Raw genomic sequence first — 13145 nt, 5'->3', positions numbered from 1 at the left:
CTTTGAAGCCTGGTCTGCACATGCTGCTGAGCAGCCCTAAACCTTATTTAAGAGTTATTTTTGTAAACGTCTCCGAAATTAGAGCTAGCTGTCAGCAGTGCCTGTGTCTTCCAACGTGTAAGGAAACAGGGAACCAAAAAAGGGAAACTCACCTGTTGCTTTCGTAACTTCATAATTAATGCTTTTGCTCAGTTGGAATGTGCTTAAAACCCATACCTGGAAATTAATGTAGAGGTTGGGAAATTCATTATCATCGTGTTTCTTTGGGTTGTTTTTTTTTTTGGCTTTTGCATGTGTCCTTCCATCTGTCAGTGTTGTTGGGAAAACGCTTTCCACTAGGATAGCAAAGCGTAATTTGCGCCAAATTAAATCCCTTTAGAGTGTTTCATTACCCGTTCCCATTATTTTAAGTACCCAACTCCAGAAACAAACCACAGGCTAACACTTATGGCATTAGCCCTTTCATCCATTATAGTCAACAAAGAGCTAACCACTTTTTTGTTTAGGTTTGCTTGTTTTTCTGTTTTGCTAACCAAGACCACACAGTCGCTTTTGTGTTTATAACAAAAATATGTTGTCAGTCCTCTGTGTTCACCAGCTGTTGGTGTGGAAAACTTACACCAAATATCCCCAGGAAACCTGATGATGAAACTGATTTTTAAAGTTGCTTTTTTAATGTTTTCAGACAAAAAGAAACACTGCCAACATTCCTATAAACTGACTCTCATCACTCCGGACAATTGACTGAAACACACTTACTTTATATCAGTGTAATGATGGATTTTTAATTTTATTTTTTCCTCTCAGGTTTCAGCATCAAAGCAGTGCCGTTTCCAAATGCCATCTTAAATGTTAAAGAACTTGGAGGTAAGAAATGCATGCTGAGTCAGTCTTTAAAGGCAAAGAATCACGACTAAATCAAAAATACTGAAGTGCAATTTATTACATGATTACAAGGATATTTACTTTTATACATTGTAATTCTTTGTTTCTTGTTTTTTTCAACCTTATTTGATGCAGCATTCAGATTTTCAACAGTTTGTTAGGTAAAGTAGCGAGCACTGTGTGTCAATTCACTGCATGATTTACTTTCAGTTAACCACTGATGTTGGACAGTTTTGCTCCTATTGATAAACCTTGTTCTTTTGTTATTAATAATTAAAAAAGAGCAACTATTCTCTTTTTCCATAATGTAGTTAAGTGTGTAGTTCAGGGATGCTGAAGTATACAGTATTTGTTTTTGCCTCCAGTAGTAACACCCACTTTGATCACGCACGGCCAGGCAAACATACGTCAGACCCTGTTAGTGTTTTTTGAAGTGTCTGTACAATCTGCACCCTCTTATTCCTGGAAATGTCCAGCACTCTAGGAAGCTGTTTTAAAGTTCAGATGAGGGAGGCTGAAATACATGCGCAGAACAAATGAAGCGAGAGTCGTTAAAGGATGATCTCTTCTGCACACGGCTCAAACATGCAAACACATCTGTTTTGTTCAGAGTTAAAATATTATTCTACTGTGTACTGTAGGCACATGACAGGTGCAGTGCATATTCTTTCAAGGGTCTCTCTTCTGAGCCTTCTGAAAAGATGAAACTCTCACTCACAGCTGCACAGACATCATACATACACAAAGAGGCACTGGGGGACCACCAACCAGGATGCTACCAAATTTGGGCATAGCACATTAAGGGGTTTTCAAAAGCGGTTTTACTGGATTGGGTCAAGGCCAGTCTTGCGTTGGTAACATTATTGTGGTTGGAAAAGCACTTGTCTCACGGGTGACACAATTGATTTAGAGTTGTTGCTGTACGCTGCCAGCCACCACAGTTAAGAAAGATGAAATCTTTTCTCTGTTTCTCTTTGCCCCCTACGTAGACATTTACTTCCCTGCTCTTTTTCTTCCACATGAACATAGCGCAAGAATTTGAGGGATTTATGGCGCCATCCATGCATTTGCAAGGGTAGAAAGAAGCATCTGAAACACACATGAGATGCAGCTACTTCCTACTTTTTACTTCCAGTACATTGTTGGTTTTACATTTTCAGTCTGACTTGAAATGTTGACTAATTTTGCTGTATGAAGATGCACACTTTTTTATCTTCAATTCCAAATGTATATGACGTAAATGTGGAGTCAAGAGAGTTGGTGCTCTTGCGTAATGTCCCACCAGCAGGTTTTTACAACGAGCCCCTCGGATCATTTTCCGATTAAAACAGACTCTTTCTGCACAGTTTGTTACTTGCTCAACACTTCCCGTTTCTGTCAGTATTCTCTCTTCCTAGCCCTGTCCCAATGGCTTTAAAACAAGCAAACATGCCTGGTTTCAGTTTTATGTTTTGCACGGCATCAATGATGCAGAAAAATGACAAGATGTGACGCACAGACATAAGTATTCATGACCCCGAAAACTTTATTTTACACAATACCTTTGTGGCTTGTTCTCTTTACCCAGCCTTGACTAAAGCAAGGCAGGAAGCACCTATTGAGGAGTGTGAGGAAGTGAAGCTCTTTCTGTTTGTCTCCTTCCTGTCCCACCAGACAGACCCCTGAATGTTAATGATCTATTTTTTATCTACGCTCACAAATGTAAAGACCAATAATATGTAAGTTAAGTTCTTCTCTGAATGTGATGGCTTTCTTAGGTCACTTGCTCTTCATGCTCTTCGTGGCTTTTTTCACCTTTGAAGGACGGATTGTCTGCAGCTTTTAGCTCCTGCAGGTGTGTAGATTTGGAGCTGAAGTCATTTTTTTGGGAAACTGTCTAGGTTTGCTCCTGTTTGACCTCATGCCCGGACAGTCTGTCATCTTATCTTTCATCACGGCTTTCTTGAGTCTCTTAATCCGTTCTGGCCCAATGTCCGCTGTAGCTGCAGGAGCTAAATTTGCGGTTGTTGATGCATGATGTAGTTTAATAGGTGATACGCTGTTGTCGCAAGAGACAGCCAGGGCGGGAATCCAAAGTTACTTTAGCTGGTTTTTGCCAAACAGCTAGACTATGCTTTCTGAAGTAAACATACTGTATCATCCATCCATCCATCCATCCATCCATCCATCCATCCATCCATCCATCCATCCATCCATCCATCCATCCATCCATCCATCCATCCATCCATCCATCCATCCATCCATCCATCCATCCATCCATCCATCCATCCATCCATCCATCCATCCATCCATCCATCCCAGGGTCATGGGGTTTGCTGGAGCCGATCCCAGCCCTCTTCATGTGAAACGCCGGGCTGGACCCAGGCCAGGGCAAACAAACAAATTATAGAATAGCATACTGCTTAAAAAAAACAACAAACAAACAAAAATGTGTAAATATTTGCTTTTTTTAATTGGGCAGTACATATGAAGTCATATGAAACTTACTGACACATTCTGAAATTCCCATTTCTTGTTTCAGACTCTTATTCTGTTATTTAATGGCAAAGTAAGATGGATTATTGCTCAAACTGTGTTTTATGTGGAAGAAGAGAGGGGTTTAAGTTGAACTGTAGGAGCAACCTGGGAGAATGTTGAATTCAACACATCTGGCATGCAGAGAAGTCTTGCATATAGAGGAGAGCAGGGAGTGACCCCAGCGTGATACTTGGAGTTGGATCAGAAACCATTTCTCCCCCCCATTAAAATGTCCCAGATTTTAAAACAACTGTCTGCCTGACCCATAACTGTTACCTGTGTTGTCAGGACAGAAAGCATCTCAGATGCACCTTTTAATTCTACTGTGTCACATATGATTCAACGCATAGGCTGTTATTTAAATCGGGCCATATGTTGTCTTGAACTTGCACAACATCCCGGTTAAAGTAAGTCAAAGCACATTTTTTACACTTGAAGTCTGTTTTACTGTATTTTGCACCAGTAACTATACCGATCATGCATTTGCCTCTGAGTGCTTCCAAAGTGCACATAATGCTTAACCTACTGAACACATTGTGTAGACATTGAGCATCAGAGCTGCTGCTAATGCTGCTGTGTAGATGTGCTGCTCGTGCTGTGCTTTCTGAGTAGACACCATGTAAGGGTGGCTATGCATTTTTAACTTGCTCTGCCTTGAATGCACTGGGCCAGATTGTCAGAAGTGTAAGCTCTCTGTTAAACGGAAGGTCCAACTAAGTCTATATGCAGCCAGCCCTGATGTACGATGTTTGTCTCACTCATACATTTTTCATTGTGGTCCCTGCTGTCTTCATTTAATTTGTGTTCCTTTTTTAATCTTCACTAGTGGTTTCTGTTTTTGGCTTTCTGCCTTCCATACCTTTTCTGTACATTTGCCACTACATTCTATAATATTGCAGACAGGACTGGTCTGTCCTGCCGGTTTCATCATGTAACTGAACTATTTCTATGGACTTTTAGTTGAACAATGAAAAAAAAATAGAAAATTTTTAATGGTTAGATATTTATCTGTTTTTAAATAATAATTTCAGAAAGCTGTACAGTTTTTTATATTAATTTTTATATTAATCTGCAATTAATCTGCAATAATGTATTTTTTTAATTTATTTTTTAATTTGTTTCACAATTGAGAATTTTTCATCTGGAGATGTTTAGTCCGACAAGGATTTGCTACTCAGCTGGTGTCAGTTATAAGGATTAGGTGGGAAGGGCACCTCTGGTGGTGATTGTGTGTGTGTATATGTGTGGATGGTGATATGACGTCAAGTCTAGACGGGCAATTTCACAGTGTGCATTCACGTCAGGCAGTGACAGCTGATAAAGTGGTTCTAATAATCACAACGCATTGCTGTTCTGTAGTTTTGTAGCTGCGATTAAGAGTTGTAGCTTTTGACCTGAAGTAGAGAGGAACACATTTACTCATTTAAATAGATTAAATATTTTAAGATTATAAGCTTTTGTTTGTAAATGATACTGTGTGTTAGTGAATGATATCACTGATAAATGCATGCAGGATGTTTTGTGCATGCACTGTCTAAATATGATGGACCTTTATAATCAGGAACCTGCCACTGCAACCCCACAAGACAAGCAAGATCCTGTAACAAAGCAGGGCATTTTTCAAATACCTTTAACAGGAAAAGAATGACAAAAGCAATGAATAGTATTATCACATGTCAAATATGGCTCCTAATATAATCATAAATCATTACAGTATTTGTCAGTATGCGCAGCAGGAAAGCGTTTTCAACTATGAAATAATTTGGAAAATGTCATTTCGGTTTATCGTGGTGATAGTTGTTGATGTTCTGAGGAAACTAGTGTAACTAATCTTAGTCTGAGGCCTCGTTCAGGGATATCCTCTTCTTTGATGTATTTTTACTCGTTGAAATTGATGGAATGGTGTATAACGGGCACAGTGAGCTCAAGTGTTAGTATCTTGAGAGGACATTAGTGAAACCAGTTCTTCATGTTCAAATTGCTAAAACATTCAAAAAGTGTTTTTGAAGTTGCAGTTGCAAAATCTCATTTCAAGAACAAAGAAGACATCCACATGTGCATTCATGTTGCATATTTATGTACACATAGGCACAACCGGTTATACTTCAAGAAGGATGTATAACATTTCATATAATGTGGGAATTAATCACTACATTTCCAACCAGTCCCATTAATTAACTTTAATCAGCTGTGCTTATCACAGTGTAGGAAAAAAGCACACACCATGCAGAGGGGACTTCAAATGGCAAGGAATTAATATACACCTTAAATATTTCAAAATGCAGATTTAAAAGAAGAAAAAAAAACTTTTATTGAAAATGATTTGCAAATAATAAAAAATACATTAATAAATAAAAAATAAAAAAATACATACAAAAATAAATAAAATTTAAATAAAAAAAAAAATACAAAAATTAAAAAATGATTTGCATTAATGAGAGGCATTTATGCAAAGCATCACACAGGGGTTATTTATTGAAAAGCACACACAGCTGAGATGACAGGTTGATGTGTTTAACAACAGCTAAGGTGTGTTCCACGTCACTCAGGCCCCCGCTCATTCCTCAATAAAGTTCACTGGTTTTATTACTTGAGCTTCCCTGACTAGTCTCTGGCTCCCTTCCATTGCAGTATTGTTGCTGTTTTGTTCAGAGAGAAAACATTGTCTGCTTTTTGTTAGGTTGACTTCAAAGGCGTGATTTTTGTTTCACTCTCAACAGCGGGAAGGAAAAAAATTAGAAAAGCTATTAACACATTGTCTGGTCAAGGTGAAAGCCACACAAAAAAAACTATACAGTTGGAGGGCATATCTTAGGAAAGTGTTATTTTGTTAAGTGTAATTTTACCGTTAATCTGAAACCATACCCGTTGATACTCGAACAAACTGAAGAAGACTCGGCATTAGTCTCATTTAGCCCACATGGAAGTAGAGACCAGCATGTTCTCAACAAAGCTGAAGAGTCATCACATGCTGTTTGAGTTTGTGAATAGATTTTCAAATATTACTGTAAAACACTCCACTGTTTTAGTACAATGTTTTATGGTAAAACAGAGGTCCAAAGCAAAGGAATCTGTTTTTAATTTCTGCTGTTATTGGTTACTTAAATCTTATTTAATTCATGTTGTCATAATCACAACCACAAACATCAGTGATGTCAAAAAAGGACGAAAAAAAAAAGGAAAATTAAAACAAAAAAACAGTCACTTGAGAATTGAAACCACTTATATTTACATTACAAAGATATGTCGGACCCTCCCACTCCTTCCTATTCCTGCAATATTGACATTATTTATACACATTTATAGGAATATCCTCCCACTGTTCTCAGCTAAATAGGCTAGTATGCCAGAGATATCCCGGAGGCTCCAACATACACATGGATATAAATTAACACATTTGTTGCTACCCTTCCATTAAAGAAAGAGAAACCCATAATAATAAATTAAATAACTTAAAACTGATACATGATAAATTACTCCAAAGCAATGTAATTTATGGCCAAAGGTGAGGTGGGGGGTTGGGGGGTGTTGGTTAGTCCATGGGACTCCAGAGGCAGCAGACCTGAGGAAATCTCAGCTGCAGGAGTGTGGTGAGGCCATGGTGACTTTTGATCGGCTCCCAGTAGATGCTGGCTAAACGGCACTTATGTCGGGAAACCAAGTGTTTAACCAAAACTGTGTGTAGTTGGGCTGCAGTGCTATTGACCTTGACTGTGGATGCTGTGGAAGCAACACAATGAGCATCTTCTCAATGTCAATAACAGGTCTTCCAGGGAGGAAGCTGAGTCTGTGAAGTGTGGGCTGGGGTTTCCTGTTAATGGGGTGGAGGTCACTGAGGTAGTCGATTCGCTCCATGATGACAGGGCTCTAAGGATGGATGACATCTGCCCTGAGTTCCTCAAGACTCTGGATGTCCTTGGGGTGTCTTGACTGACATGTCACATTAGCAGGTATCGTGTGTGGTGCCTCTGGATGGACAGACTGGGATGGTGGTCCCACTATTGAAGAGAGGGGACTAGAGAGGATGTCCTCCCAGCCTTTCCACTTTAGTCTATGTAGGGGTGCTAAAGAAATTTGTTTAGGTTTGTGTGTGTGTGTGGTGGTGGGGGGTAGGAATGGGCGATATTTTACCGTTCACGATATACCGTCAAAAAAATTCCCCACGGTAAGAATTTGTCATCTCGCGGTAAAAACAATAAATTCCCGTTGATGACCTTTTTGTGTAACAAACATGGCGGAAGGCGGATCTGAGAGCGAGGAGCTCGTTGTTAAACGAGGCTCCAGCTCCATTAACCGGAACTGGTTTGGATTTAAAAAGAGTGACGAGGAGCAAACATCATCTATTATGTGCAGAGTCTGCAAAAACAGAAGGGAATGGTTGTTACATTTTGATATAACATTTAACTATTACGAAAAAAAATTACAATAGTATCTAATTTGTGGCATGTTCCAACCACAGGTTAATTTGCCATTTTATTTATATTAGAAGAGGTCATCACTGATAGGATTTTATTTTCAGTGAACTTTTATTTATTTGTCCTGTTTCTTTATTTATCAGGTTGTATTTTTTTCTACTTTGTGATTTTACAAGCTAAGAAAACTTGAACGACGATGGTACTTTTGCTGTTATCCCACTGTTTAAGCCTTGCAGTTTGAATAAATGTTGAATCTGTTCTTACATTTCAAACTTGTTTCATTTGAGTCATTACAGTTTTGCAGTACAGGTGTAACTCATTTAATTGGTTTTTATTAATTCAATTTAATTGGTGTAGTTTAGTAGCATTTTGTATTATTTTAGAGCAGTGATTTGGGGGCTCCAAAGACTGAATGTGGTGATAGATTTATAGTTACAAAGGTGGAGTTGAATTGGTATTTTTTTTATCGTCATTTTTATCGTTATCGGGATAAATGCCAGAAATTATCGTAATACATTTTTTAGTCTATACCGCCCATCCCTAGTGGGGGGGGGGGTAATAGGAGTTTGCCCTGTTGGAGAAGGCATTTATAGGCATAGGCATATATAGAGTTCCTCAGTGAAGCCCAAGCTGTCTAGTTTGTTGACCTTATCTCTGCTTCTCGTGGATGATGTGGTCCTGCTAGTGTTCCCGGGCTTTGATCTTTCGCTCTGACTGGAGAGGTTTGTAGTGTGAATCTGTGGGGATGACACTCAGTAACTCCAAATAGGAGGTTATTGTTCTTGATCAGAAAATAAATCTTTGGGTTTGGGTAGGGTGCTGCCTTAGGCCAACAACATATCAAATCAAAAATGTATTATGGACAAGGACAGTTGGTCAAAGTGCCTTTTAGCAGTTGATTGAGCATATGCAATAAATCCTGTCAACAAAGTATCACAGGTTTTTATTTAATACAATTCTTAAGATACCGGGCTGGTTGGTGTTACTGGTTGACTCGTCGCCTCTTGTCGTATGGAAGCTAAAATTCCTTGTTGCAGTGTGAGTCCCCACTTTGCTGGTCTTTGCTGCAGGTCATCCAAAGTTGTTTTTTTTTTTTCTCTTTCTATTTGAAACACATTTATATATTATTATTTTATGTTGTATATTAAATAAGTAATAACACTCTTTACTTCAGCATCATTTACTGCATAGACTTGAAAAGTGTTTCTGCATGTTTTTTTTTGGGTGAGATAGAGGACAGTTGGCCTCAGCAAGGTGTTGTCCTTTAGTTCCAATTTCTATCCCTTAAGCTCCTGACAAAGTTACACAGATGGTCAACCCATAAAGTCTTTTCAAAGTATATTTCTTTAAAAAAAAATGTAGTTTTACGTATGAACTCAATATAAATTGTTTATACTTCTGTGTAAGCGTTCTGTACGTTACGTAAATATGAAAAAATTAACATACATAGGCATCACTGGATAACCTATGAATAACGTTACACAAACACAGGTGGAAAGTCGGCACGAACAAGAACGAGCCTGCATCTGACAGATAATTTTGTATAATTCTTTAACAACTCACACAGGCATTAAATCTATCATAAAAAAGTAAGAGATACTAATTTCTTTGGCGAATGACAGCCTCACGGGACAGTTATGCAGTCCAGTCACAACACATGTTTTACGATATTTTATACTGGCGGTAAGTTATTGCTCTCTCGCCAGAATAGCTTACACTGTCGCTCCTTGCACCTAAACTTTGAACCAACAGCTTAATATATCATGTCAAGCCAAGGGAAATGGCTGTTGAAAGCTCCCGTTGCAAATGTAATCACACCATGTTTGACAACACATTTCAATGGCTTCATTGCAAAGAGTTCATATTTTGTATGTTTGTTCAGGCATTTTCCAAACTTGAGTCATGTCTACGTTTATTCATCATATTAGACTCGGTTACATTCATTCAGTCTCAACTCCTACAGAGAATGAATGAGGTAATAAGTCTTTCATTTCATGGTTCATTACTTGATACAATTAGTAAGAGAACTGACTTTCACTGTGATGCTATTTTTACCTCTGCTGTTGCACTGTTGCTTTTGGGCTGCTCATGTCTTGCAGTCATGCATATGTATTAAAAAAAAACAACGTGTTTGTTTGTTTTTGGAAATGTTTTTAGAAGACATAAAAGTATAAAATATAAGAAAAACAGAGAGTGAGAAATCCAACTAAAGAACTACGTTTTTTTTAAAAGATGTACTTACCTGATTAATGATATTTTGTAGCATGCACCAAGAACTATGACATCATGCTCAGAATCCCCCTTTTCAGACCAATAGGTGGCAGAAGTTGCCAATGAGATCTGCAGAGACATCCCAGACATTCCACCATTTCCAGGCAAAGATGAAACTTCCTAAGCAATCTCTCAAGTGCCACTTTGTCTGATAGCTTTTCACTCCAGTGAAAGGTGTGAGTAGATCGACTGGGGAAGCAAACGAGGAAGGGAGGGAGAGTCATGAGTGAAGGGAGGTAAATGTCAGAGAGTGCCGCGTGATGTTTAAACATTTGCTTGCCTCTCAGTTTGTCACTTCTTGCCAATTTTAATAAGAAATCAATGCACAAGTTTACAAAGACAGTGAGCTCACCAGACAGAGCAAGGTTGCCTTAGTCAGATTATGCTGCTTTCTCTGAAAGCATATTAACGCACTTACACACGCAGTGTGTCAGAACACTTTGTGGTTGTGTAGTTACTTTGCGGACAAGTTTATTAATCATGTACAATAAACAGCCAATTAATGTAAAACGTGTTTTGAGGTGGACACCATTAATTTCAGACGACCATAGATGCACAAAACAACGTGTGTGTGTGTGTGTGTGCGTGTGCGTGTGCGTGTGCGTGCGTGCGTGCGTGTGTATATATATATATATAATTTCTATATATATAATTTTTTTGGAAATGCACAATGTGTTCCTGTTTAAAAAGTCACTTTTTATCAGTTTGAAAGTTGGACAGTGGCATCAAGTTGGGTTTTGTTGATTACAACAGATTTCCGTCATCAGAAGAGAGAAATTAGATCCTCAAATGCAGAGACTGGAGTGACGATATTTCTCATAAATGTTGGCATTAAATATGTAACATAAATGCATACTGATCGCGAAGAAGAGATTCAGATAGGTACGTTTGAAGTGTCAATTCTTGAATGTCAGACAAGATAGTTAACCAGACTCATGAAGCCTAGCTTTCTTTGTTTTTATTTAGATTAAATTATATTTATGATTAGTATTATATACTAATTGACATAAGCAGATGATGTACTGTTCGTGAAACAGCGAGTCAAGTCTCCTGCTGAGCATTTCCATTTTGGAAGTTGGCACACTGCTGATGGTCTTAAATTGGATTGAAACTGCCAAGGATCAAGGATTTAATCCCGTCACCTTATCTAACATTAGCATTTACCAGCACATTATTAGCTGAGCGCTAAGTAGTCAAGCCAAAAGCTCATATTATCTGTGTACAGTCTTTGATTCAGCGGAGTTTTAGAGCCACTCATTCTTGTGTGTGCACGTGTGTGTGTGTGTGTGTGTGTGTGTGTGTGTGTGTGTGTCTGCTGATAATGGCTTCAATCCAGTGTGCGTCTGCACTCCACTGTTCTTGGTGTGTGTTCTTTCTCCATGTCACACGGAATTATGACTCCAGAGGCGCTCGGTATGTCGGCACACTGGTTGGTGTATCAGCACACCAAGTGGCTCCATGTGTTTTCCTCTGTGACTGCGATCTGTCCCACCGTGGCTTCAGTGCGATTCCGTCATTGGAAAAAAAACACACACACACACACACACACATACACACCTAGCGGCTGGGCAGTGCAGAGGCTTAGTACGTGGAGTAGAGCACAACAGTCAGCAGCAGAGACACACACATGGGAAACAGAGAAAAAATGGGTAAACTAAATAGGGAATTAATAAAAAAATTCAGTAGTGACCTACGGCAAACTGTTCTGCATGTGTCAACTGTATCCACAGCAACAGAAGATTTGTGAGACCCTTTCGAAGCGCGGGATTTTATTGAGTTAAGATACACTTTGGAATGGAAGTTAAAGCAGCCACGTCATGATTCCTCTGTTGTTGCTGGTTGATTTTTGCAGCGGTGCTAGTGTTATGATCTGCATACCTCCCGAGAACTGCACCCCCCCACTGCACAATGCTCAGCACATGTGTACAGGCAAAAACACATGAATTCAGCATACATCCATTCTTAAACATGTTGCATTGCCACATATACAATATATATTCAGTGCCTTTAAACTCAATAACATTTTATTAATGCCTAAAGGGAAATTATATGTTGTAGGAAGTTTGATTATCTTACTTTCTTCACATAGTCATTATACATAGATTGTTATGGCTGTGAGCAGGGGGGATCTCCTGTATCGGTAAGTGTTGGAGGGAATCTAAAGAAGCCTCCGGCTCAAGACACTGTTGTTGAATCACTGACTTGTGAAGATGATGGTCTGATTGTCCATTATGTTTCACGTTTTATGAACCATAAGTCTTTGTTCTGAAGCCCCTAGACCGGATTGTGCAGTCTTATCTAGGACCAGATAATGTCGTAACACAATTCTAGTGTACACACAGGCCTGGAAAAAAATAAATAAAAAATCAAACACAAAAATCAGATATAGATCACTTCAGCCTAGCGGTGTGAATGCAGTTTCTTCTTGTTTTTCTCCATCATCTTACTATTAGCATTGGTATGATTGTTTATCTAGTGTGTGGGTGTGTGTGTGTCCTTCCATCCATCTACCGGTAAATACAATCCTTGTCTATCCAGGTAGTACCCAATTTAATCTGATAATAATTCTAAAGTCGGAAAAATAAGTAGTGAAGAAAGCCACCTGATTGCATATTCATCTTGAAAATCTCTTAAGATTAAAAAAAGAAAAGAAAAGCAAACATAACAAAGGTAAGATCTTATCGTGAGGTCTAGTCTTTAAGTAACATGTATGAGTTTATCCCCAACCCTCAGAGTGGGCTTTGCAACTCTGATCATGTTTTGTTGGTTAAGCATTCCCGTATACTGTATATCTTATATTATTTCAACCTTTTTTTCCTCAGCTTTGTCTTGCTTCATCTTGACTGTAAAGTACTGAAATGTACTTCCAGTTTTGATACCTGCTGGGCAGAAGTTCTACTGCAGCCCTGATACTCCAGCAAGCAGCAATGTCTCACACTTAAACTTCATTTGCCTAATCGTCTCTGCACCTTCAGCTTCAGCGGAGATTCAAAAGACCCAGGGCTGTGATGATGTTTTAGCTGCCTGAAAAGACTTAAGGGTGTTCTTCGGCTTTTT

At 38.8% G+C, this 13145-nt stretch overlaps 1 protein-coding gene across 1 annotated transcript in view; it reads left to right on the top strand.

The window, feature by feature from the left end:
• Nucleotides 1-13145, top strand: part of arl15a (ADP-ribosylation factor-like 15a) — a 114732-nt gene that overhangs the window by 43953 nt on the left and 57634 nt on the right. Inside the window, exon 3 of the mRNA XM_061729538.1 lies at nucleotides 808-867. Coding sequence (XP_061585522.1) covers nucleotides 808-867 — 60 coding nt within the window. The remainder of the gene's footprint in view (nucleotides 1-807; nucleotides 868-13145) is intronic.

The sequence above is a fragment of the Cololabis saira genome, chromosome 9, assembly GCF_033807715.1.
Source record: "Cololabis saira isolate AMF1-May2022 chromosome 9, fColSai1.1, whole genome shotgun sequence".
Lineage (NCBI taxonomy): Eukaryota > Metazoa > Chordata > Actinopteri > Beloniformes > Belonidae > Cololabis > Cololabis saira.
This window is presented reverse-complemented; position numbering and strand designations above follow the sequence as displayed.